Source organism: Thamnophis sirtalis, unplaced genomic scaffold (assembly GCF_051295495.1).
Source record: "Thamnophis sirtalis isolate CommonGarterSnake01/CBP01778 unplaced genomic scaffold, rThaSir2_p1.2 scaffold_7, whole genome shotgun sequence".
NCBI lineage: Eukaryota > Metazoa > Chordata > Lepidosauria > Squamata > Natricidae > Thamnophis > Thamnophis sirtalis.
The window spans coordinates 73,136,840-73,164,787 of NW_028261387.1; the positions used below are offsets into that span (position 1 = coordinate 73,136,840).

General features: G+C 40.6%; 1 protein-coding gene across 1 annotated transcript in view; it reads left to right on the top strand.

Annotated features, from left to right (window-relative positions):
- The window catches only part of KCNS1 (potassium voltage-gated channel modifier subfamily S member 1), a 31,564-nt gene extending 16,361 nt beyond the window's left edge, over positions 1–15,203 (top strand). The window contains exons 2-3 of the mRNA XM_087720396.1: positions 374–1,378; positions 13,711–15,203. Of these exons, the coding sequence (XP_087576522.1) occupies positions 413–1,378; positions 13,711–14,145 (1,401 nt within the window). The 5' untranslated portion in view covers positions 374–412 and the 3' untranslated portion in view covers positions 14,146–15,203. The remainder of the gene's footprint in view (positions 1–373; positions 1,379–13,710) is intronic.
- Positions 15,204–27,948: the final 12,745 nt, after the last annotated feature.

Genomic DNA, 27,948 nt, shown 5'->3' on the forward strand with positions numbered 1-27,948 from the left:
TTAAGAAGTGCCTTCTGTTTTTCCATTCAAAATTATCCTCCCTTCTGTTTTTGTGTAGGGAAAGAAAACTGTTGGTAGTTCCATGAAAAACACAGATTTCAAATTTTGCAGTTTTGCTCTGGATTTTTTTTAAAAAAAACTCTTTAATTGAAAAGTGTATTGGGGTTCTTTCTAAACTACATGATCAAAGCACATGTACACTCCTAGCTGCAGAACTTATTACCTTTGTTTATTATAACAAATGTTAGATAGTTTAAACAGCTAGGGGATTCTTAGCCACAAAACTATCTTTAGATGTTTTGGATAATTGATTTTTTTTTTTTTTTTGCCAATTAGCTTAAGCAAAGAATCTTCTCTTTTCTTTCTGTTTCAGTGTTGTCTGCAGACCAAATTAGCCCCATCTCTACTGATCATGGTCAACAGGAGATTAAACTATTGGGATTCTGATTTTGAGGATGAGGTCATCAACATCAATGTTGGGGGCCTGAGACGGAGACTCAGTTCGAGTGCCCTCTCCAAATTTCCTGACACTCGGCTTGGGCGCTTGCTTTCCTGCGACTCTGAAGAGTCCATCCTACAGCTGTGTGATGATTATGATGTGAGTGCCAGGGAGTTCTACTTTGATCGGAATCCTGGCTTCTTCCTATACCTGCTCCATTTTTACCAGACTGGCAAGTTACACATTATGGAGGAACTGTGTGTCTTCTCCTTTTGCCAAGAGATAGAATACTGGGGCATTAATGAATTCTTTCTGGATTCCTGCTGCAGCTATCGCTACCATGAACGGAAACTGGAGAGGCATCATCACAACTGGGATGAGGAAAGTGAAGTTAGCAGTGTGGAATCGTCCCCAGATGAGATCTTAGATATCAATCATGACCTGCTTCGCTATAGTACACTCCGCTGTGGCAATCTGCGCAAGCGCCTTTGGCTCACCATGGAAAATCCAGGATACTCCATCCCAAGCAAACTCTTCAGCTTTCTGTCTATCAGTGTTGTGCTGGTTTCCATAGCTACCATGTGTATTCACAGCATGCCAGAATACCAGCAGCTTGACGAGGAGGGCAAGTTGAAGGATGACTCTGTGTTGCAAAACCTGGAGTATTTCTGCATCTCCTGGTTCACATTTGAAGTCACTGCCCGCTTGCTTTTGGCTCCAAACTTGAGGAAGTTTTTCAAGCATCCCCTCAATCTGATTGACATTGTCTCGGTGTTGCCTTTCTATTTCACGCTCTGGGTAGATGTGACCACGAAGACAGATTCCGAACTGGGAAATTTGGGAAAGGTGGTGCAAGTGTTTCGTCTTATGAGGATATTCCGAGTGCTGAAGCTGGCAAGGCATTCAACAGGCCTGAGGTCTTTAGGAGCTACCTTGAAGGTAAATGAGTTTCAGCTCATTTATTTTTATTATTTCATATTTCTAAGAAAAAAATAATCAAAAGAGTAGTCAAAAGCACTTTTGTCTTGTTTCAATCTTAAGCTTGTGTCTGACTTCAACCTGGTGAAATTACTCATGCTTTTGAACTTTTTAAAGTTCAATTACAATAATGAATTATTGTGTGATTATGTCCCATCAAATCATGTTGACTCTTAGTGATCACATAGATATTCTCCATGATGATCTGGCCCTCACCTGGTCTTTGAGATCTTCCAATTCTGCAGTCATGGCCACTCTTGAGTCCACCCACCTTGCTGCTGATTGTCCTCCTCTTTTCCTTTTCCCTTTCCCCTTTTCCCAGGATTAACTTGATTTTTGCTAATTTTCCAAAATATAATAATTTGAGCCTGGTCCTTTGTGCCTTCAGTGAGAACTCTGGGTTGATTTGTTTGTTTTCTTAGCTGTCCACAATAGTCCCAGGAGTCTTTTTCAACACCAAAGTTCAATAGCATCAATACTCTTCCTATCCTGCTTCTTCAAAATCCAATTCTTTCCCTTCCATAGAGTGCCACGGGGAATATCATTGCCTGCTTATTCTGATCTTTGTAGGTATAGACTCATCACAGCACCTGGGTATCTTTTTCAGGGCCTTCATCGTTGCTCTGCTACGCTGTAGTATATTTTCTGATGACTGATCCCTTTACTGTTGATTGTTGCTCCTAAAAGGTAGAAGTTGTCTAACTCTTCATTATCAATTCAAATATTGGTTGTAGTACCAGGTTATTTTCTTTCTCTATATTGTTAGCCATATTTTTCACTTTGCTCTTTGACTTTTATTGCTAGACTTTTTAGATCCTTTTGGACTTTGGGCTTTTACAGTGATGTCATCAGCATCGCACAAGCTATTGAAGTTACTCATCTTCTTTCAATCCATCTTCCCTTATTCAACAGGTTGAATAAAATGAAGAAAGTATACAGCCCTATAACCACTCTTTTGTCACCTTGGAGCCAGTCTGTTTTGCAATGTGTTGTCTATACTGTGGCTTCCTGACTTCTGTGTAGATTTCTCAAGGGCATAATGAAATTTCCTGGGATTTCCATTTTTCTAAGCACGTAGTGATCTCTCTCTGGTATTCTTTGCCTTTCTTAATTATACAGCATGAATCAGCAATAATGTCTCATCTTCCTTGACTTTTTCTAACTCCAGCTCAAATGCTCGATTTCTCTTTTTCCGTGTAGGGCTCTAATCTACGTTGAATGATCCTGAGCATTATTTTGCTAGTACGTGAAATTATAGGTAAAAGTTCCCCTCGCATGTATGTGCTAGTTGTTCCTGACTCTAGGGGGTGGTGCTCATCTCCGTTTCAAAGCCAAAGAGCCAGCGCTGTCCGAAGACGTCTCCCTGGTCATGTGGCCAGCATGACTAAATGCCAAAGGAGCACAGAACATTGTTACCTTCCCGCCAAAGGTCCCAATTTTTCTACTTGCATTTTTTATATGCTTCCGAACTGCTAGGTTGGCAGAAGCTGGGACGAGTAACGGGAGCTCACTCCATTACACAGCCCTAGGGATTTGAACTGCCGAACTGCCGACCTTTCTGACGGACAAGCTCAGCGTCTTAGCCACTGAATTGTATGATAATGTACATACTCTGTTAAGTCTCTTCTTTGGTATTGGTATTTAGATTGACCTCTTCCAATCAGTTGCTGCTATGTCATTCTCCGAATTTGCTGGCAGTTACTGGCAAATTAGCATGCAGAGTTAGAAAGCCCAATTGAGTTGGAAATCCAATATTCCTTGCCAAAGAGACAAAACTATCTTCTGTTTCCATAGTAAACCTTGTTCCTATCAAAAATTCCCACCTATTCTCAATATCTATATTTCCTTCAGTTTTATTTATATCTATCTAGCATCATCTCCACTGCAACACTTCCCAAAACAGAATGGAATGAGATAGGATAGGATAGGATAGCATAGCATAGCATAGCATAGCATAGCAATCTGTACAATTATATCTCTCCTTGCCTCTATATATGGAATTAATGTGAAATATTCCTGTATTCTGTCTGGCCTCCAAAAGCTTTCTTTGTTTGATTTATGTAATGGCAAAAGTAAGCTCTTGGCATGGAATATGGGTTAACATGGCCTGTTTTAAATGCAGTATGTATACATATTGAGCTCCTATACCCTGCAGAATTCAGTGACAGGTTTCTGTTGTGGTCCTCTGCTGTGTTTATGTTCAGGCTTTTGTTCCTTTCCGTAAAAAAAGAAGATTTGGAGGAAGAAAGCAGACAGCATTGGGGGGGAAAAATCTTGCAAACCTTGAACTTTCCATCTTGATTCCTAAAACTTACGTTATTTGTTCAGCTTGGTTGATTGTAGCTCATTTATTTATCAGCTTGCTGCCAGGCAGCCTAAGGCTCACCTGCAAGAGCACCATCTGGCACCAGAAATTTCAGGGCCAGCTGATGTGTACATGTGACTGGTTGTCAGAACAGGTGATTGAGAAGGGTGATCTCCTATGGCACAGAGCAGATATTAAGGGGCTGAAATTAATTTTGGTGTCTTTATTTTTACTCTTTGCTTGTAATGTTCAGTAAGTCTAGAAAAGTCATATCTGCTTCAAAGAACGCTAATGAATTCTGAGAGAGAGGCTCTAGCTAGTATAGAATCCAGATATTATGCTTAGAAGGCTAATACGCTGTATCTGGCATTCCAGAAAGTCCCAAGGGATTGCTGTAGTCTGAGGCTATAAGCATCAAACAACTGGAAAGAATAGCTGAAGATAGTAACTATGAATGTCTTCCTTCTGACTTCAACTCCACAAGTTCTCTCTTAGCCTCTGAGATGCCTCCAATCTTGATGAAGGGGGAAAATTGGTTTTATGCTACTTCACATTTATGTTTACTTTGTGCAATTTGTTGGGCAATGCCCACTAAATATTCTCCTTTGTGTAGTTTCTGATAACCTGAACTGCCATTTCTTTCACCCAATCATATACCTGAAATTGATTCATTGATTTTTTTTCTTTCTTTTTTCTTTCTTTCTCTTTTCTTTCTTTTTTCTTTCTTTTTTCTTTCTTTCTACTTATTAAAATTTTACATATAGTAAAAGTCAAATCTGAAGAAAAAAATTAAAAAGGGAAAAGAAGGAAGGAAAAAGGTACCAGAAAAGAAAAAAGAAAAGAAAATGAGTGTACAAAATGTAATGGCTTCTGATCTTCTCTTCAACAGAGAATTACAGTCTTATAATTCTCTCTCCGCTTTGAATGCTGCACAAATGCCTTGAACTTCCAACTTGTCCACATCTTTTTAATCCTCAAATCAATAACATCATAACATTTTTTCCCTTCTTTCAACAAAAAATCCTTGTAAGGTTTCAGGCCCTTCAGAAAAGTTTTTATTTGTTTGTTTGTTTATTATATGTATGTTTCTTGTTAGTTTTTTCTCTCACCATATATACTTGCCATTCTCATTGCCTTCCTACCCAAGAAGCTTAGTGGAACATCATTTCCAAAATGCATCCATAACGGGTGAAATGCTATGAAGTCTGCTACCAGTTCGCTTCACTACTGGTTTGCTTTGTGCACACACGTGCACTATTCACCCAAACCGGTAGTAAGAAAATGGTACCAGTTCAGACAAATCGGTAGTTCCAATGATCAGCTGTGCGATGATCAACTGTGCCGCACAATTTCTAATCGTGGTGGCACAGCTAATTGTCGCACAGCCAATCGTTGGAGCTACCAGTTTGCCCGAACCAGTAGCATTATTTACTACCGGTTCGGGCGAACCGGTCTGAACTGGAGCATTTCACCCCTGAGCCAGAATATAGAAGCAGGATGTGAAACAGCAAGCAGCATACACTGCTTCCCCTTTAAATGCCCCACCCTCATATGGGAATGGAAGCCAATCTCTCCTTCTCTAGGGCAGAGTTCCCCAAACTTTTTATCTTTGTGGACTGGTGTTGGGGGAAGGAGATGTTTCCACATGAGTGCCGAGCACACACATACTCGTAGCTCCATTTGCACGAGCGGCAGGCTCGCATGTCTACCACTTGTGCAAATGGAGTGTGTGCACACACACGCTCCCTTGCCTGCTTGTGATGTCCAGAGGCACACTTGCCCACTGCTTCCATGGCCTGGTTTCAAAGAACTCAAGGTCCAGAGGTGAGCTACAACCTTATCTAAGTGTTCTGACCTAGGCTTCCCAAGATCATGAAACAGACTCCTCATCCTGATAAAACCTCTTTTATTTAGGTTAAAGGGAATTCCTCTCCAATAAAGTCCCAACAACAGTGTTTCACAACTACAGACCTTTATCAGGCTTGGAGAGTTGCCAGGCCGATAGCTTCCAAATGCCACTCTGTAGCAATTACTTGGCGAGAATTCAGGAACAGATCTTCACCCTAATGAATTGAATTAATTGTCTCCTGCAAACTCGCCTCCCCTTTCGCTCCTGATGAAGTGGACAAGGCCATGGGAGCGGTGAGTGCCGCCATGTGTGCACTGGACCCGTGCCCCTCCTGGCTGGTCGCGAACAGCAAGGAGGTGACGCGGGGCTGGATCCAGGCGATAGTGAATGCCTCCCTTTGGGAGGGCTTCTTTCCCCCGCCATTGAAGGCAGCGGTGGTGAGACCCCTCCTGAAGAAGCCATCTCTAGATCCAGCCATTTTGAATAACTACCGTCCAGTCTCCAACCTTCCCTTCATTGGGAAGGTTGTTGAGAAAGTGGTGGCCTTTCAGCTCCGACAGTCCTTGGATGAAGCCGATTATCTGGATCCCTTTCAGTCTGGATTCAGGCCTGGCTACAGCACAGAAACTGCTTTGGTCGCACTGACCGATGATCTCTGGAGAGCCAGGGACAGAGGTCATGCCTCCGTCCTAGTGCTTCTTGACCTCATCGTTCGCCTGATGCACCAATTGCGTCCCTACCTGAACTGGGAGGCACTCGCAACAGTCACTCATGCCCTTGTGACCTCAAGACTGGACTACTGCAATGCGCTCTACATGGGGCAGCCCTTGAAGAGCATTCGGAGACTTCAGCTCGTCCAGAATGCAGCCGCGCGAGCGATTGTGGGTGCACCTCGGTACACCCACGTTACACCTATCCTCCACGAGCTGCACTGGTTTCTGATTGGTCTCCGGATACGCTTCAAGGTGCTAGTCGTCACTTATAAAGCCCTTCATGGTATTGGACCTGGGTACTTGAGAGACCGCCTGCTGCCAATTACCTCCCAAAGGACCATTAGATCCCACAGATTAGGCCTCCTCCGGGTTCCATCTACTGGCCAATGTCATCTGGCTACTACCCAGGGAAGGGCCTTCTCTGTGGCTGCTCCGGCCCTTTGGAATGAGCTCCCCGCAGAGATTCGGACCCTCACCTCTCTCACCTTTCCGAAAAGCCGTTAAAACCTGGCTGTGTCGGCAGGCCTGGGGTTGATGAGTTTCCTTCCCCTCTCGAATCGTGTGACTGTTGGTTGTCTTTTAAATTCCCCTGTACCTTTTCTGTTGTAGTTTCCTTGTGTTTACCTTCCCCCCCCCCTTGGGTTTGTGAGCCACCCTGAGTCCCTCAGGGAATAGGGCGGCATATAAATAAAATAAACCTTCAAACCTCTTTAATCCTTATGGGAAGGGCCATTCACCATTCACCTGTGCCTTTACTCTTGAGTTGGCCCTTGTTCCTTAGCTGTTCCCTTCTCCTGGCAGCTCTGTGCATGCACACATTGGAAACAGGCTCCAGCTGTTCTTCTGCCCCACTGATATCCTGACACCAAAGGCAGCTGATAACTGTCAGACAGCCCTGGCCCCATCTCCACTTTTGACGCAGAGCACTCATCAGAGCCTTCCCCAGACTCCAGGACTGGCCCATGTTCCTCCCTCACCTCCTCACTGTCCGAATCTGCCACCAGCTCCACTGGCCACTGGTGGGCCACAATGCTAGGGGACCTTAGAATTACAGTAAATATTCATAAAAATGTCACAGACCACTGTGAACTAGAAATGTTCATTGCCCTTCTTGAAAGAAGAGGGCAGTCAGGCCTAACTTTCCCAACTCACTTCCCCCAGTGAGGCTGTTAAATTTTATTAAACTAACTTTTTCCAATAGTTGGTTTTCACAAACCAGATGGAATCAACACCCTCAAGCTTAATGTCTGTTTGATAGGCTATCTAGAGCGTGATATGAATGGGAAAAGGAACAAATGGGAAGCCATGCCACCTCTGTTTAAATCATGCATGATCCATATGTGTTCATGGAAAGTGATTAGTGCTTCTGCTTTGTTTGATTTGGAGGGGGGATAGTTATAGTATGGGAATTTGAGTGGCATACCCTATCAATCTACTTCTCAGCCATTATCCTCATTCATCAGTCGTTAACGAAACTGCCTAGATGAGAAAAAGAACATCTTTTAATCATTTTTTAATGATAAACCTCAACACTGAAAATGTTTCCTTCTTTAATCCTGGTTTTTAATAGAAAATGAAAAGTTTTCTCCCTCTCAATTCAGTAAGAAGGATGGGTCTCCCTTGATTCTGTTTCTTTACAAGAGCTGTGAGCTGCTTTACATGTTTTGGAATAAGGAAGCAGAACAAAATACTTTAAATGACTGTGCATCTTGCACTAAACACACCATGTACACATTAATTTGGTTGAATACCACTTTGTGATTGGGGTAAAAAAAGCCATTAAATCAAACTCAGCTCCTAGTGAACATATCTGTATATTTTTCATGCAGAATTATGGAAGTGATTTGCCATTACTTATTTTTTTAATTGGGTTTCTCATTCTGACAGCTCTGTCATTCCCAGTTGTTTCTCTATCCAGTCCTTCAGGAACTAGGCAAGATCATTTAGGAGCTGACAAGGGTTGTGAAGAATTTATGGGATAAGTTCCTACATATAACTAAAACAAAATGAAATACATGTTACGATAGTTTAAATGCCGACTGGCACACGTACAAACTGCGTGGTGTATCCATTTTTAAAACAATAACAATTTCTTACCCCATTCAGGTTTAAAAATAATTTAACCAAATATATAGTGGCACATGATCATATGAATACACATAATGTGAAATAAGAATGTGGATGTGGAAAAGCAACGCAAGTTATTTATTGTATTTGTTTTGCATAGATTAGAAGTCAAACTATTTTGTTATTGTGAGACCGGCTCACTTAGAGCAGAGTAGAAATTTCTGCTCCTTGGACTCAGCTCTGCAAATCAGTAGAATCATCAGTTATATTCAAAATACTGTTGGGAGATTAAGTAAGGGTAAGTAGAAATACCCCATGTATAAATATGAGGTTGTCAATAATACTCATATTAGGCTTCCTCATATTTTAACAAAGACCCTTTTTCTTTGTGTTTTTCATTTTCCTAAAGAGGATAAAATACTTAGTAAACAGTCATATAAGAAAGGTGCAGTACATTGATTCCAACCCTAATCAGGACACAGTATTTACATAATCGGTGTTGATGGTTTCAATATAAATTCAAAGGGGAAGAAAGTTAATAGAAGAGAAAAGGATGCTAAGGATAATAAGATAAATGTCTTCTCTTCATTGTAACATCCCAGTTATTGAATTGGCTTCCCAGAAAAATGTAATATACAAAAATGTTTGCTTATTATATTTCTATGCTACCCATCTCACTAATGCAGCAACTCTGGGCAGCTTACAATATAATAAATGTTAACGATGCTAAAACAATTAAAATTAGAATAGAAAGATTCAAAGTTAAGAATCAAGATGATGGGCAGCCTGGAGGGTGAGAATCTTCTCTACCCCATCAGCCAGCTCTGATTTAGCAGGTCAAACAGCTGAGCCAAGTTATTAGACTATTCCAGGAGACCAGGAATGCAGGGCCAGATCTTACCTCTGCTAGGAAAATATTCTAGAGAGAGGGGGTCACAGCAGAAAAGGCTTCTCCTCGACCTGTTTGGAATTACCTTGTTGTCTTTTAAGCAGCAGGCAATGTTTACACTTTGGAAAATGCATTATGACTAGTTTAAGTCTATAGATTTGAAATAAACATATATAAATATAGCTAGAAAAATCTAAATGTCAGCTCATTTGTTATTTACAACTAAATTTCAAGTAAGCAGCTAAGGGCTTTGAAGGGCAGCTGTCAGAAGTCATTGGCCATGTTAACTGGATCGATGGGAGTTGTAAACTGAAAAGACATTGTATTGCCAATCCATGAATTACAGGTTTTAAGTCAAAGGTTTTGTGGAATATGAGGCATTGGATAAAAGAACTGATTATGAGAGAGAGCATGAGGTATATGAGAAAGAGAAAACAGTAAGAGAAAATAGATTTGGGTGTTTGAGTAATAATTTGTTACCCAAACCACCATCACATTGTTAAAATACTAAAACAACCAAAATGCTCTCTTTGCTTTCTTCTTTTCTTTCTCCAGTAATTAATTTCACACCCAGCGCTAAGCAAAATTATGGAGTTTTTGACTATAATTTAGTTTTATGAATGAACCTCGTCATTTTGCTGACAAACACATGCTGGTGATATTGCTTATAATATGAATTTAAGCAATCCAGTTTTAATAAAGCTTTGTTAAATTATAGACTAGAGCATTGTACAAATCAGATCAATGTCTCATTTGAAGGAAGCTCCAATTCCTGCAGTAAGTAAGACAGAATCTGGATTAGACCTAGCCCAGCGGTTCCCAAACTTGGCAACTTTAAGCTCTGCTGGCTGGAGAATTCTGGGAGTTGAAGTCCACAAGTCTTAAAGTTGCCAGGTTTGGGAACCACTGACCTAGCCAATCATCTTAGCACTGATACTTGCTTATGGTCCAGCTGTAGTAGGTGGCCAAGGGGAGAGCTTTGGTTTGCTGTTAGGTTTGCTTTGATTCTATAGGGCTAGGAGTGAGCAGCCCACTTCCTTCCCTTACTAACACATGGCTTCATAAAGAAACAAAGGGAGTTAAATTGCTAACTCTAATTAATATATTATGCTTGGCTTCATCAAATAATCCAAACTGTTTCATTAGAGACACCAGGAGTGCTGGAGATGCCACTGGCAAGTTCTATTGAGATCAAACCACAGGCTTCTTCATAGAGAAAATAGAGAGCATGCAGCATGCATGAGGCACCGGCTTCCTGGGCAGTGCATTTCTTATCGCTGCCTTAATGTTGCAAGAACGTTTCGGTTTATTTCTTTCCCTTCGATTGAAGCAGCCAGGGAAGTGAGAGGATGAAAATAAATGTTATGGCTTGCCTGAAAAGTGGGAAATGTATTATTGATCCAGGAGCTGCAACCCATTCTATTCAAGTGTAAACTGCACATTTCAGTCTGTGACTAATTCCTTTATGCACATCATTTTCTCTTTATTCAAAGCACTGGACTTCCTAGTCCTTAGCTAGTTATATTTTCTTCTCTTCTTGCAGCTTGACCACGTTCCTCTGCTTCTTTCTTACGTATAATTTAATGAATACATTTTGACTGGCTAGGCTGTCGTTTTCTTTGGCAGCTTCATTTTGTGTCTGACTGTACTGTGTTGTCTCTTTCTATTTGTCACTTGTGCCATGCCTATAAATACCCAGCTCTGACAGTCCTTGTTCTACTCTGGATTGAATCTATCTACTGCATCTGTTGGGTTCCTTGTATGTTTTTGAAAAGGAATTTCCATTTCCCACCTACCATGCCTGCCTAACATTGATTGGTCATCTTGGTATCTTTTGTCAATGGCCTTGGTTATATCAGCCTCACTTCTAACAACAGTTTGTCTCATCTTCCTGCTGATCCTCAGAACAATTATAGTTTGGTATCTGTTTTGGACAAATAGCAGATTTTTGTCCAAATAGGTCTTGGAAGTTACAAATCCAATCAACTCCGAGCTGGATTTCTTATACATATGCTAAAGGAAATGTCTGTTTGTAAATAATAATAAAAAAGTAAATTAGGATTGTGACTCTTTAAATCCTGTTAAGATTGAAGCCTGGAGCTGAAGGGCTCGTGAGAGTGATTTGCCAGGATAATTGCAGCTTTCTTCTAAAAAGCTTCTTCTGTCTTCCCTAATCACATGCTTTGATGGTGGTTGTGATTTTTATGCTACAGGGAAAGCAAGGAAGGCAGAAGACGGACTACTTGTCAACAACATAGAAAGGAATCTCCAATGACAGCACAGTTGTGATAAATAATTTTTTTGTTTGGGACCATAGCAACTAAAGAAGCTTGATACCTCTGTCTGGCTCAGGACCTGGAAGGGCTGCTTCTTCTGATCCCGTGTCCTGAGAACTGACTCTGGATATTCAATCTCATTGCATAAAAGAGAAAGATTGCCAGATTTGATCCAGGAAAAGGGGAAGCCTATGGAAGGGGACAGCAGAAGCACATTTGTTCCTCAGTTATTTATCTCTTGTAAAACTATAGATGCTAAATCTGAAATCAGTCCATGTCTTGATTTTACTTGCAGCTGCGTAGGGATCGTATTGCATTCTGAAGGCACTGAGTAGACATCCCCATTTTATATGTCTGCTTTAAACCTATAAAATAGGCTAATGAAAGATATTTATTTTCCACTAAGAAATCCATCTTTCTGCTTGCCAGATGCAGATCTTGACTCGGTACAAACTGAGATATGACTGATGGCGCCAGTCTAGAGTTCAGCAACAGCCTTTGTCCTTAAAAGCAGATATTAGAGTGATCATTGCCATCACCACATTCTGCCCTTCTGTCCTTGGGACTCAAAGAAGCACCAAAGCATTAATAAGTTATCTGGAGAGTTTGCATTAGTCCTAGAAATGTTGCACAGAAAAATACTTTGTTTTATATTCTGAGAGATACTAAAAGAAGGTCATTGATCTGGAAAGTTGCCTTGCTTGAGAAGAATATATCACCTGGTGCAGTAGGGAGCAGATGAGTCTCAATCCTCCATTCAGTTAAAATGAGTGAATCCCACTTAAATGAGAATTATAGCACACTGCTAGACATATCTGCTCAGAAGTAAAACCAAATGAACTTGTTGAAGGTTACTCCAAAGTAAAGTGGCACAGAGCAGCAGTGATGAACAAGCTATAAACTATAAAAATCTCAGCCACCCCCACACACTGTAAGTAATTTCAAATATTACCATTATAAAACTTTCAACTGTGTGAAATAACTGGTGCTTATATCACAACCCAGGCTCTTCAGGGCTGAAAGTAATAGGAATGGATGGAGCCTAGAAAGTAACTTCTGTCTGGAGATCACTGACCTTTGATCTTTTTGTTTATTTATTTATTGGATGTCTGTGCCACCCATCTCACTAATACGGTGACTCTGGGCAGTTTACAATATAATAAAAGTTATAAAGTGCAAAAAAAACCAATTAAAGTACAACAGAAATTTAAAAATTAAAAACCAAGATGAATGGGAGCCTGGGGGTGAGAATCCTCTCTATCCCATCAGGCACCCCCAATTTAATGGGGTCCTGAAAACTGGCAAGCAGTGCAGTTTGTGTAACAGTGATATCACATGCAGAAACTCTATACTTAGGTTTATATGGGAAGTACCAAGGAAGAATTTAATAAACATTTTAAGTATGTTTTTGGAGTCACATCATAAAGATGGAACTACACATATTACTAAGAAAAATACTTATATGAGATGAAGTGGTGAGTACAGGTCAAATATGGTGAGAAGATGCTTAAACCTTATTTTGTATGCCATTCTTCCTTGCAAAGACAACATGAGTCAATTGTAATTTTTATCTGTTTCCCCTACCCCTCAATTTTGGCTCTGAAATGTTGGTTGTATTGACAGCAGAATTGATGATATAGGCAAGATCTCTTGACTTCCTTTTGTTAATGCAACTCACTGAAGGGGTATCTCTATTTTGAATGCTGAAGTTTTAGAGTCTACCTGCAAGTAATCTGTTCCTCAAACTCTGGAATATTGTTGTCTGTCACAATAAATGAACACTAGCTGTGCCCAATACAGATGTGTTGGAGTACAACCTCCATTGTTTGCAACATGGGTCGTTGACTAGGAATCACAGTCCAAGCATCTGGAGGGTATTAATCCAGTTGTGCTTATGCACATACCATTGAAAGAAACTTGATAAATAATGCTGTTAAAAGTACTTCTGTTTCGTGCCATTTTTTAAATGAAAGATTATTGGAAATGTGTGAAGGCAAAATATTGTTCTGTTCTAAGTTTCAATCATGATCTTAGTCAATTATAGTCTGATATAATAGAATTAGTAAGGGATAAAACTCAAAGTGTAGAGGCAACCCAGCATTGAAACAATGAGGTCTCTTTTCATACTATTTTTAGTTATTGATCTTAACTACCTACCTCCATATTTTTTCCTTTTTTATCTTTTCTTTTTCAGCATAGCTACAGAGAAGTGGGAATTCTTCTCCTATACTTGGCTGTTGGGGTGTGTGTCTTCTCTGGAGTAGCCTACACTGCAGAAAAGGAGGAAGATGTTGGCTTTGACACTATTCCCGCTTGCTGGTGGTGGGGCACAGTTAGCATGACAACTGTAGGTTATGGGGACGTGGTACCGGTGACTGTCGCCGGCAAGCTAGCAGCTTCTGGTTGCATCCTGGGTGGGATTTTGGTTGTGGCACTGCCTATCACTATCATCTTCAATAAGTTCTCCCATTTCTATCGCCGGCAAAAGGCCCTTGAAGCTGCTGTGCGGAACAGTGACAAGAAGAAACCAGAGGACTCTGAGAATTACCCAAGTCAAGAATCTGATGCTTTTAGTGAAGTTTACCAGAGAGATGAAGATCTCACCAGGAACATCCTTCCAGTCTACTGATTGATTGGGAATTGAAGACTTAATGTATTTGGTGTCAGAAAAAAGGCAAATTGGTAGCAAGATGATCAACAAAACCCTTAACTACACCATTATGGATTTATTCATTACAAGTGATCTGCTCCAAAAGCATGTATGAAGTAACCTCTTCCTGAGCCATTGCAGAATACACACTGACCTTACACATCTGGATTTTCAGCATTCTTCTAAGCCAGTATACATTATAACTAATTCAAATCTCAGTCTGCCAAGAGACATCTGGAGCAAAATGGACAAAATAGTTTAAGATTCCATCTGTTTTCCATTCCTTCAATGCAACAAAAGGAAGTAGATTCATCCACACAAGCTTTTCTGTCTGAGTATTGTGCTGGCAATAATAGTCCTAGCATCCCAATTCCCACAGTGTAATTTACAGGCAGACATCCAAGCACCTGGATTGGGCTGGAAACTCAAGTATGGAATCTAATAAATATGCAAATTATACTTTTAAAACATAGCTTTATTTCAGCTGACATTCAGTAGCTGCAGCTAATCTTCACCACATATCATGAGTCTTCATGCAACCAAATATTTTCATACTGAATGTTAACTTTTTCATATTCAGTATTGTTTTCTACCCCAGACATTTCAATGTTCCGATTCATAATTTATCTTCAAAGATTGCCAAAGAAATGAAATACTGATTGTAAAGTTATAACAAATATTGTTTGTGGCTTCCACACAACTGAAATTGTGAAAGAACTTCTAACTTGCCTTATAAATGTTTGTCTGATGGAAACCATGGAAGCTACCAGCATAACCTAGAAAGGTTTTAAATTAATCCAATGATGATAGAAGATAAATAGGAGAGATTGTAATGACTGATGTGCTGAAGAGGAATTGGAGCATAAGTCATGATCATGCTACATAATTCTCTATGGCTGATTTTGCACTCCCAACTCTTAACAAATCTATGCATGATGTATAGGATGGTATAAATATTTTCCTTCCATTTCCTGCTCTCCCATTTCCCTCTCCACACCTTGTTCTCATTGCCATCCAATAAAATTCTTTGATGGTAATCTCAGGGTACAGATTAAAAGGATGTACTTTTTCTATTACGATGCACTAATTTGGGGATGGGATGCTACTAAAAGTGCACTCATAGTGATTGGAAAAGAAGTAAAGTGCTGACAAATCCATATAGCAAGATAGATTTATCTGTATTATGATTTACTATGAGCTTCCTGGAAATAGTTGATTGCCTACTATGAGGAAAAATATGCTGAATGACAAGAGCCTTTAGTTTGATCTAACTGGTCTTGTATCCCTCATTATTATAGTCACGTAGAGTAAGAATGGAAGATACTGATCATCCCAACACCTCTTATGTTAGGAATGGACAACTGGACCTCCCAGATGTTACTGGATTCCAATTCATTCTACTTCATCAGGATAATGCTGGCATTTGTAGTCTAATATTTAGAAGGACATAATTTCTGCATTTTTGTAATCTATCATCTCCACCAATGTATATTCCTGTTTATAACTTGATTGTTATTCTACACAGAATAAGATAACTTGATAAGTCTCAGCAGGTGTCACCACTGTCCAACTTGTCTGGATTCAAAAGCTAAGCAGAATCAGGCCTGTTAGTACTTGATTGGGAGACACTTCCAGGCATCCCAGGCCTCTAGACCAAACTAGGCAGACTACACAGGATAGATAAAGAAATACACAGATTTCCTGGAAAAAAGTAATAACACATCCTTTCATTACTATTACCAAAATGATTAGATGGACTCGCCCATGTATTCACCAGGAACTAAGTGATGGTGCTGCCTTTCCTTAAGGAAATACATTTAGTTCATCACTGGAGATGTTAAAACTTCCAGTACTCATTATTTATACTGGAAATTTCCTGCTTGGGAAAAAGGTGGGGGAGGAAAGAAGTTCTAGTTTCTTCCCTGGGCATTCAATGGAAGTGGGAGAGATGTCAGAAGTGAGGTAGACTGCACTTTGGAGACATCAAAGTCAAGATATCCATAGACACCTTTTGGCTATCCGGTATTTATTAATTGCAAAAATGTTATCCTGTTACCAGTGAAAATGTCTCCAAAATTCATATTTGTTTTCCAACAATTTTCAAAGTGAACACTTGTCTAAAATTGAATATTTATATAAAAATATGCACAAGGCGGGTGGGAGGGAGAGAGGGAGGGAAGGAAACAAAGGAAAGTTGTTACTGTGAGTTATAAAGTTCTACAGTCAACCCTTTGCAATAATCTTAAAATAGATTAGAGGGTATATGCTAATTTAATGAATTTAAACTATGTCAATGTGATGGATGGGGAAAACGTTTCAATTTCACTAAAGGTAATTAGATGAAAGATGTTTGGTTTCTCTTCACAAATATGAGTCCTAGAGTTATGTAATTGTTTACTGATCAAAGTAGAAAGTATTTTCTCCATTTGTAATTGCTACGTGCTGCATATTGCCCACTGAAAATAAGTGTTTTCATTTCTGTTCAGATATTTCATATTTTGCCCCTCTGACAAGACGTTCAAATATGTACCCTGCATATTTTCTATCTCCTTTGTATGTCCCTATGGATTGATTTTTTTTATTACATTTATGTAACCTCCCCCTCACCTCACAAAAAGTAACCCTGAGCAGCATAACAGAATGAAATAAAACAAATGCATAAAAGCCATCATTCAAAATAGCAATAACAATAGCAATAGCATTTAGACTTCTATACCGCTTCCCAGTGCTTTACAGTCCTCTGTAAGCTGTTTACAGAATCAGCATATTGCTCCCCACAATCTGGGTTCTCATTTTACCAAGTTTGGAAGGATGAGTCAGCCTTGAGCCTGGTGAGATTCGATCTGCCAAATTGCAGGCAGCCAGCAGTCAACAAACTTAGCCTGCAGTACTGCGTTTTAACCACTGCGCCACCTCAGCTCTTATAAAATATAAGACAGTCATTAATTTAAACATACATAAACCGCCAGGCTCAGAAAAGAGTAGATATTAATAATGATGGGGCCATCTTAAAATTTCAGACTCCTCTAGGATCCTCAGGCCTGCTAACACACCATGGACATGATTCATGAAAAATTTAGTTTCCTGCTAGCCTGAGGTGGCAAATTGAGGCCTGAGCATTAAAATTGACATACAGGTTAGTCCTTGACTTATGACCGTTCATTTAGCAATCATTCAAACTTAAGATGGCAGAAAAAAAAAGTGACTTACAAGCCAGTCATACTTACGACCAGTGAAACATCCCCACAGTCACATGATCAAAATTTGAATGCTCGGCAACTGGCATGAATATATGTTGCAGTATTGTGGGTCACACAATTGCCATCCCAGAGAGCTTCCAACAAGCAAAGTCAATGGGTAAAGCCAAACTTGCTTAACAACCACAATGTTTCATTTAATGGCTGCAGCAAAAAGATTGTAAAATTGGGTGGAACTCAGTGACTGCATCACTTAGTGATCGAAGTTCTGGACTCAATTGCGGTTGTAAACTAAGGACTACCTGTATCACAGATAAAAGTAAAAAAACAACAACCTGCACATAATTTTTTCTTCAAACTACCACCATCTGTACATACCACATGCCTTCTCCCTGTGGCTTTCTATCTCATTGCCTGCCAAAAGATGGCCTCTCCCAATCTCAATAATTAGAAATGGAAGAGCCATATGGTAGCCTCCTACTTATTAGTAGCTTACATTTGGATGTTTTGCTCTGATGTCTCATTCTGGATATGGTTAATATTCTGCCTTTAATAGCTACAGTATATGGCAGAGAGAATTTAGAGTAACTGAGTATAATAGTTTGAGAGGACAAAACTTGTCAGGAAAGATATCCTCAAAGAGTTAAGTCTTTTAGAGTCTTACAGAAAACAGAAGTCATATATGTCTTGAAACACTGAACAATTTTGGTGCAGTATATTTTGAGTTACAAATCGTCCTCAAATTACAACTGGTTGCTAAGAAATTACAGCCAATGCAGTTTTTCACTGGGTGCCATATTGGTTCAAAAATAGTTGTATAAATGTGTGGAATACCTTAGGAAAAGGAATTCAGCAAGAAAATTAAATCAGTCTGTTGGCAGGTAAGTTTTCTGTTTCAGTCTCACTGCTTTGTAATATATCAGTTTTTGTTTTTGTTTTCATATTTGATCCATCTGTGTCTCAGCCACAATATTTGCAGCAAAATCATCTTTCAACACATTTTTAATTTAGAATTAGTCATTATTTAATTCAATATATTTAACTAGAGGAAAGCTGTTGTTTAACAATGTTAAGAGGAACAGATTAAACTCTTATGAGAAATGCCAGAAACAAAATCAATGTTAAATTATTACGACCCAGGTTGCCTGGGGCTAGACAGATGCAGGCTTCAATAAAGTCCTTTATCCCACAACAAATGGCCTTACAATGGCTAGTAAAGACAATGTAACACAGTCCCACAAATTGTAGCCAATAGTCACCAGAGCTGCTTCAGAAGGCAAGGAGGAAGTCCATAGTCCAAAAACAAGACACAACATCCACAAGGCAAGGTGTGTAAGTCATAAACACGGTTCAAGGTCAAGCAAAATCAGAGACCACAGGACAGAAACATGATCTGAAGGTTGGGCAAGAGCAGGCCAAAACAAAACAATTGTTCCCAATGAAGTCACCCTCCCCCAGCCTGATTAAATCAGCTCAAGCCAGATGTTCCTTGGTGTTGATGTTCCTCACCAACAACTTCACAGACCTCTGACCTTCCCTCTGCTATTCTCTCTGTGCCCTTGGATCAATTGGGGAAGAGAGCTGATCCTCATCAGGGGCGATCTGCCTGTCATCACCACTGCCTGTCTGCAGTCAATCTTCCCTTGTGTTTGTGAAGCTGCCCTTCCAGTTGACCATCTCCCCCAATGCTGGAGGGCCCTGGGACAGCATCGTCTTCAGCCCCTGGACTCTTTTAGACATTAGGGGAGATGTGCCATCCCCATTGGATGAACTCCAACTCCTCCATATCAAGATCCAATGGGGCCATGACAGAAACCTTTGTCAGGGAAAAAGTCTTTAGTTAAAGATACACAAGAGTAGGCTGGATAGAGTTGCCAAGGATAAACCCATGTGAGGAATTACACTTGGAGTTACACAAAGAGGTGTGGTAGTAGAGTGGTTAGAATGCAGTATTGCAGGCTAATTCTCCTGACTGCCAGCAGTTTGATCCTGATATGAGCCAGCAGTGTTCAGCAGCTGCCAAAAAAGCCAAGACAGTTCTAGGCTGCATAAACAGGGGGATAGAATCAAGATCACGTGAAGTGTTAATACCACTTTATAATGCCTTGGTAAGGCCACACTTGGAATACGGAATTCAGTTTTGGTCACCACGATGTAGAAAAGATGTGGAGACTCTAGAAAGAGTGCAGAGAAGAGCAACAAAGACGATTAGAGCATTGGAGACTAAAACATATGAAGAACGGTTGCAGGAACTGGGTATGTCTAGTTTAAGAGAAAGAAGGACTAGGGGAGACATGATAGCAGTATTCCAATATCTCAGGGATTGCCACAAAGAAGAGGGAGTCAAACTATTTTCCAAGGCACCTGAGGGTAGAACAAGAAGCAATGGGTGGGAACTAATCAAGGAGAGAAGCAATTTAGAACTGAGGAGAAATTTCCTGACAGAACAATTAATCAGTGCAACAGCTTGCCTCCAGAAGTTGTGAATGCCCCAATACCGGAAGTCTTTAAGAAGATGTTGGATAGCCATTTGTCTAAAACTGTACAGGGTTTCCTGCCTAGGCAGGGGGTTGGACTAGAAGACCTCCAAGGTCCCTTCCAACTCTGCTATTGTATTATTGTATAAGGTTGATTCAGCCTTCCATCCTTCTGAGGTGGGTAAAATGACCCAGATTGTTGGGGGCAATATGCTGACTCTGTAAACTGCTTAGAGAGGGCTGTAAAGCACTGTGAAGCGGTATATAAGTCTAAGTGCTGGTGCTACATTGAAAAATACTCACCAATTATCAGTCTGACAGCCTTTCTTCACTTGCACCTAACTACATTATTAACGTGCCATAGCAGTCTTGTCTTTTTTTGCCGTGTTCACTTAATATTGTTTTCATCTTATCCATAATTCTCAACTGGGCCGCCTTAAGACATCTAGGCCCTGTTCTTCAGGGCTGTTTAAATTTGGACAGGAGGAGAATCTAGTTCTTTCAAACTAGACTCTCCCTCTGTACTCTGCAAACCTTTCCCTAGGTTGGAGATCTGGGTCATTTAAGTAAGGAGGAACTTTCTGACAGTGAGAACGATCAATGGAACAGAAGTTGCCTTCGGAAATTGTGGGAGCGCCATCACTTGAGATTTCCAAAAAGAGATTGGACTGCCATTTGTCAGAAATGGTCTCCAAGGTGGCGCAGTGGTTAAATGAGCCAAGGTGGCGCAGTGGTTAAATGGTGGTTAAATGCAGCACTGCAGGCTACTGCTAGATCAGCAGGTCAGCGGTTCAAATCTCACCGGCTCAGGGTTGACTCAGCCTTCCATCCTTCCGAGGTGGGTAAAATGAGGACCCAGATTGTTGGGGGCAATATGCTGACTCTCTGTAAACCGCTTAGAGAGGCCTGAAAGGCCTATGAAGCGGTATATAAGTCTACTGCTATTGCTATTGCTCCTGCTTGAGCGGGGGTTGGACTAGATGGCCTGTAAAGTCCCTTCCAACTCTGTTAATCTGTTAAACTACAGCTGTAAGGACCTGCCGCAGCTGGTCCCTCAGGAAAGCAAGACTCTTGACTTCATTGAGCTGAATCAAAAGAACATTTACTGAGAAAGTGTGGTTGCAGTAAAGTCAGTCAAAATCTGAAAAAAACCCAAACAAAGTACAAAGCAATTCTTTCATCCCCAAACCCAACACACACAGACCCACACCAGTCCACCAGCAACCAATGTGATGCCGTAAGGTTGTTTTAAGAATTCCAAGATGCTAGACAGATAATAGTTCACTCTCAGGGTATGACGGCCTTGGAACCAGACTGGAAACTGGCTGGGAGGGAGCCTGTTCCATCTCCAAAGACAATCCCGCTCTCTAATTCCCAAGCAATTACAGCAAAAGCATGCGAAAAAATGGCAGCAAGCCATCCTCCCCCCCCCACTTCCAACAGAATGGCAGGACAAAAGGTGGACCTGACAGAAGCAGATGAAGGTGAGGATGAGATGTGGTTTAGTTTCTGTGGCTCCATGTCTCTCAAGTTCAGCACAGATCCAATGCTCTTCTGGAATATTGCCAAACCTGCTCATATTTGAAACATAGGTTTAGTAGTCTGCATAGCACTATATCTATGTTTAGCTCAATCTGAACATGGAAATTCAACTATCAGTTGACTGGTTCACTTTGCACCTATCCAAAATACTTGAACAAAAACAGAGTTAATTTTAAAAGCTAATCAATCATAGGTGCCAAGCTGTCTGTCAAAACATGCTTCCCCCTCCAGTCCCACATCCATCCCATATTCTGCTGGTTTGTGATATTTGGTGGAGGGGGAAGAAAATAAAACTGGGGGAATCCACCAATCGCTTTGTTTAACATGTTCTGTATATTATGTTAGCACCATTTGCTATCTTGTATTTGCTGGCATTGTTTATTGCAGCAGAGGAATTGCCAGTAGGAACAGAAAATGTTATGAGAATATGATTTTCTGCTGGCTCAAGAATTGGTGATCAGCATTTTATATCAACAATAAGGAAGAGCACTTAGTGGTGGGCTAATGAGTGAAGCAAAACAAATAGTATAATCCAGGTAGCTGTCTCAAAGACCGGGTTCATGCAATTGTATTACCTCTTAAAAAATATAATTGTGTATTTAATGTGAGGGACTATACACAGACAAACAAATCCTCTTGTATGTTTAAGTATTCACTTTGGACCTTCTAATGCATTGTTGTATTAAAAAGGTATAAGCTCACCCACCATGAAAATAATGGTTCCTGTTCTGACCTAGGCTTCCCCAGCAGCACAAAACAGAGTCCTTATCCCTATAAACCCCTTTTATTTAATTTATGGTGAATTCCTCTCCAACAAAGTCTTTCCTCCGCCACAGTCTTTCAAGATAGTTCTCAATTACTGACCTTTATTAGGCTTGGAGAGTAACCAAGCTGATATCTTTCAGACGGCACAATACTTGACAAGAATGCAGGAATGAACTAATTGTCTCCTGCAAACACCACTCTCCTTTCGCTACTCTTTTATTCCCTATGGGAGGGGCCATTCACCATCCACCTGTGGCCTTACTCCCATGTCGACACTTGTTCCTTGGCTGTTCCCTTCATCTGGCAACTCTGCGCATGCGCACACTGGGAACAGGCTCCAGTTGTTCATCTGCCTCACTGATATCTGTGACCCCATCTCTGTCTCCGATGCAGAGCACTTGTCAGAGCCTTCCCCAGACTCCAACGCTGGCCCATGTTCCTCCCCAACCTCCTCACTGTCCAAATCTGCTGCCAGCTCTGGTGGCTGCTGGCAGGCCACAACAATTCCAATATATGTATGATTTGAGGCAGAATATTGAGGTTGTGAGGCACAATGAGTTCCAGCTCAGTATATGAATCCATATGTTAGCGTTCCAAGTATCATGTAGAATTAAATCAGAGTGTAAGGCAAAACGATCCTTAAAGTTCCAATGTAATAAATCAGACATCTTAGCACATCTGTGGAATCCCAATTCTGGAAGTTACATCAGATTCCCACCCAGTTGAAAGTTCATGATCTTGTCCCCACACCCACAAATCCATCACATGGTCCAATCTTCTTCTTCCACACTGGCATCTCCACTCAGCTGGTTCCGATCATATGCAGAGGTGCAGAGACAAAAGATGACCTTGGGCTTCTAGAAAAGAATGACAACAACACATTCCACAATTCTACTCCTTTCTATTCCCCTCTCCCAACAACTACACTAATGAAACAGCATATTGAAATAAAAGAGAATGTGGCAGGCCAAAGATCCTAAAAGGGATATAACTGCAGGCCTGACACCATAATTCAATTTCAGTGGGTGTACTCTCTTTATAACTACATCTTGACCCAGCTCAATAATATGCTTAGTTGATCAAAATCACATTAGTTTCCTCATGCAAGTTGCCTCTTCAGTCTCCTAAGTCCTTAACACACCAGGTCCTCCATAGTTCAGGATCTTTGTTACCAGAAAAACATGGTTATGCTTTCCCAGCCTGAATAAGGGGGATGAGCAAGATAGTAATATAAGTAGTGCATCTTGTTATCATTATATCCCAAATAGCACAGTCCTCATTAATCAAATGTCATGGGATAAGTCACGGACAACGGCATTGTGTGTGAATAAACCTGACCCCCTTGGGTGTCAAAGGCAAATTATATAAATATAATCCAACAGAACTGTAAGTTATAATATGGTCATTATAATTTTCTCCTCAGTGATTAGAAGCCATAACCACCACAGCAAACAAAATTAACTAGTTAAAGAATAGTTTAAAAGATCACTAAGAACTCTTGAAAATCAGACAAATCAATAGAGCTTGTTTCCCTGTGCAGGCTCCCCTCTATAATTTACACTTTTTTTCTGCTATTCTTTCTGAGTATTTCAATTTTTTTTTTCAATTATTTGTTAGTGTTACTATAGCAATAAAAAGATGGACGGCTTGCTTTGTATGAAACTATTGTTCCCAAATCTTTACATAAAATAATTCTTCATCCCTACATTCTTTGGTATTCTCATGGTGGAAGTTAAGTTTGATAATCAATTTCTAAGGCCACTTTCTGTGATCTCCCAAATGCAGGCAAAGCAATTATACTCATTTATTTAATACGTTATCTCTTGCCTGCCTATAAAAAACACAATCGAGATATCCATCAAAACCTAAATGGATAATAAAACCATGATTAGAACAAAACTATTAAAATCAAGAGAATGAGCCATTAATTTACAAAGCCAGATGGCTCTACATTAAAGTTAAAAGCGATTTTAATTTTTAACTTTTAATTTTTATTTTATCTTGGTTTTTAGGTGGCTGTCATTTTCCTGAACTTGGTATTTATTAGGCTTGTATATACTTTTTATGCCTTTATCTATAAACAACCCAGTCATGCTGATAATGAAAAAATGGGGAAATCTGGAATAGATAGATAGATAGATAGATCGATAGATAGATAGATAGATGATAGATAGATAGATAGATAGATAGATAGATAGATAGATAGATAGATAGATAGATAGATAGAAAGATAGATAGATAGATAGATAGATAGATAGATAGATAGATAGATAGATAGATAGATAGATAGATAGATAGATAGATAGATAGATAGATAGGCAGGCAGGCAGGCAGGCAGGCAGGCAGGCAGGCAGGCAGGCAGGCAGGCAGGCAGGCAGGCAGACACACAGACAGACACACAGACAGACACACAGAGGGGGAGAGGGAGATGGAAAGGGAGAGAGAAGGGAATAAAGACCGAAGGGAGAAGTTTGCTGATTGAAGAAGGCAAGCAGTTATATACTTTAGCAAAAACCCACTTGAGAAGCTGTTTCATGTTATAGATGCTACTACCACAAGTATACTATTATTTAACCAGTGGTGAGTTTCAAATCCTGTTCCAACTGGTATGTTTGGAACAGGGCCGCCAGTGTCCTCATGGATGCGTGCAGCCTGTGGGCACACACATGCAGCGCACGCATACATCTTAGCACCTCCGCGACACTCCAGCTGCTCCGCGGAGCATCACGCAGATGGTGTACTCACCATGTAAGAAGCCTTTAAACACCGGTAAGGAGCTTGGGCGGGTGGGTGGGCCCTCCGGAGCACCGTACCGGAATGGTATCCGGTGCTCCAGGCTGGCTACAGTACGCACGTACCGGGGCGTACTGCCTGAAACCCACCACTGTATTTAATCCAATCTACCATCAGGATCTGGTAGGTAGCAAGTCCTTTGGGAAAGGGCCATTTAAAGTTGTAGAGTTTTAGAGCTTTCAATTGAATCATGAAATAATAAAATGATTAGGCAAGAATTAAAAATAGCAGCGGCAGAACTCTATAAGGGAATAATTCCAAGTGTGATTTATGCTACCCAATAGTGTAGCATATGCCAGGAGGTTTCAGCACATCACAAGCAGACTTGTCTGTTGTGTTAATGTTGGCATTCTAAACTGTAAATCACAGGCATGATTGTTACAATCCCATGTTCTGAGGAGCAACAATTGAAAACCATCACTTCCCTCTCCTGCTTGTGAGCCTCCAGGGTGTGGGATGCTGTGTGAGACACAATGCTGGAATAGCTGGCTCTTTCATCTAAATTGAAAGTTGACCTAAATTGGGTCTTGTTAATTTGTTTTGAGCTTTGTCTTTTCATGTTAAGCCACAAACATGTCTCCCTGTCATTAAACAAAGCACAGGATGGTTTTATTATGTGATGCTATTCTTTTTTTCTGCTTTTCACCTAGCAGTGCAGTTGCAGCCCCATCTTTTTTCTGCTGACCTAAAATTCAGCATTTTTGTGGAGGTGTGGATCAACACAATTCATTGATTGGGAAAGACAAGTCCCTCCTGATATGTCCCTGGGGAAGCCATATAGTTACTTTGCCCCAGGCTTCTGCCTTGGATTGTTCAACCTCTGAAAGAAAACAGACAAACCCAAACTCTTTGCCTAGCCGAGGAAAAAATATTTTTCTTTTCTTCCTATCTGGTTGAAACGCTTGAGTAAGCCTAGATGAACAATAATCATATTATCATGATTCACCAAAGCCTTGGACTGTTGTTTATAAAAGAACAAATTGCATAATGGCTTCGGTGATCCATATCTAATGCAAACTTTTCAGAACAAAATAAACTATTTCTACTGGGGAAAATTTAGATGCTCACTTAGGATATTCTCTGCCCTGATTTAAAGAAGCAATGTCCACTATTCCACAAGAGTTGCAGTGGCTAAAGTGCAGTACTGCAAGCTACTTCTGCTGACTGCTGGCTACCTGCAATTTGGCAGATCAAATCTCACGAGGTTCAAGGTTGTCTCAGCCGTCCATCCTTCTGAGTGGGTAAAATGAGGACCTGGATTGTTGGGGGCAATGCTGACTCTGTAAACCACTTAGAGAGGGCTACCCTTTGGAACGAACTCCCCGTGGAGATTCGGACCCTCACCACCCTCCAGTCCTTCCGCGCCGCTTTAAAGATCTGGCTGTCCCGGCTGGCCTGGGGTTAAGATTGTAGCCCCACCCGAACTGTGTGACTGTTGTGCTCTTTTTTTAACATGTTGTATTGTCTACTGTTTGTCTTCCCCCCCCCCTTTTTGAATTGTGAGCCGCCCTGAGTCCCCCCAGGGAAAAGGGCGGCATACAAATAAAGGAAACTAAACTAAACTAAACTATAAAGCACTATAAAGCGGTAAGTAAGTGCTAAGTGCTATTGCTATTCTCCTAAACCCCAGGCACTGCTGGTAGTGCTTAGTTTAGTTTAAAAAAAAAACATTTTGCAAGTAGATATCCCGGCACAAACTTTGCTAACTTCTTGCAGGGATAGGGAAGATCTCAACAGTATCAATAATATAATCTGAATCAACCAACAGTCTTGATTTAACCAACACTGAATCAACCAACCTTCCATGTAAGGCAGCTTCTTCTGCTTCTAAATAAACAAGATGAGGGACAGCCCTAGATATTTTAGTCTTCCTGGAGTCTCTTTTGATATTGAAGAAGACCATGCAATCTTTGCTAATTACTCAAGTGATGATCCCAAATACAAATCCTCGCCACTATCAATTCACAGTAATAATTTGATAATCCATGATACCTAGTTGCTTCCTCATTATATTAATACTGGATTCTTCTAGAAGTATCTGTACTATCTCCAATGCAACAATTCTCCCTAGCACTGTTCTGAAATTATAAACTTCATGTAAAAAGTCCCAAATTGATTACCTTTCAACTTCCCAAAAGTAAATGGCAATGGATGTGAGTTTTAACTAGATTCTTATGCCATTCTCATGCAACTCAGCATGATCTGAGGCGAGAAAATATCTTCCTACTCATCCCTTCTGTCCTCTACCTGCTCAGAAGCAGTTGTATTAAACAACCCTTGCCTTGTTGCCTAATAGCAATTAAAAATTGTCTCCAGGCAACTGGGCAGAGATACTTTTATAAACTGGGGATGAGTTGGTTCTTCATACATTGCCGTCTTTGTTTTCTTCCTTTATGGTTGCTGACATCCTGCAAATGACAAAAAATCTTTTAAGGGTAGTAACTGAAGAAGAGCTTGTTAAGCTACTGGAAAGATGATGAGTGGGTGAGAAGTGGAGATGTATGACACTGTGACGCATGTTGATCAGGGCCAGCAAAAAAAGGGTCACACCTTCAAGCAAAGCAGTAAATGTTTGCATAAATTGAACTCTTTGGCTACATATGATTTTGAGGAGAAGTCTATTACCGTGAACATTTTGGCATGCATCTAGCATTGCTTTCTGTTTTTACTTAGTTGTAAGAAAAGCAGGGACGCAGTGGCTCAGTGGCTAAGATGCTTTGTTTGTCAATCAGAAAGGTCAGCAGTTTGGTGGTTCGAATCCCTAGCACTCAGTAATGGAGTGAGCTCCCATTACTTGTCCCGGTATATATATTATAGCAATAGCAATAGCAATAGCAGTTAGACTTATATACCGCTTCATAGGGCTTTCAGCCCTCTCTAAGCAGTTTACAGAGTCAGCATATCGCCCCCACAGTCTGGGTCCTCATTTCACCCACCTCGGAAGGATGGAAGGCTGAGTCAACCTTGAGCCGGTGAGATTAGAACCGCTGAACTGCAGATAACAGTCA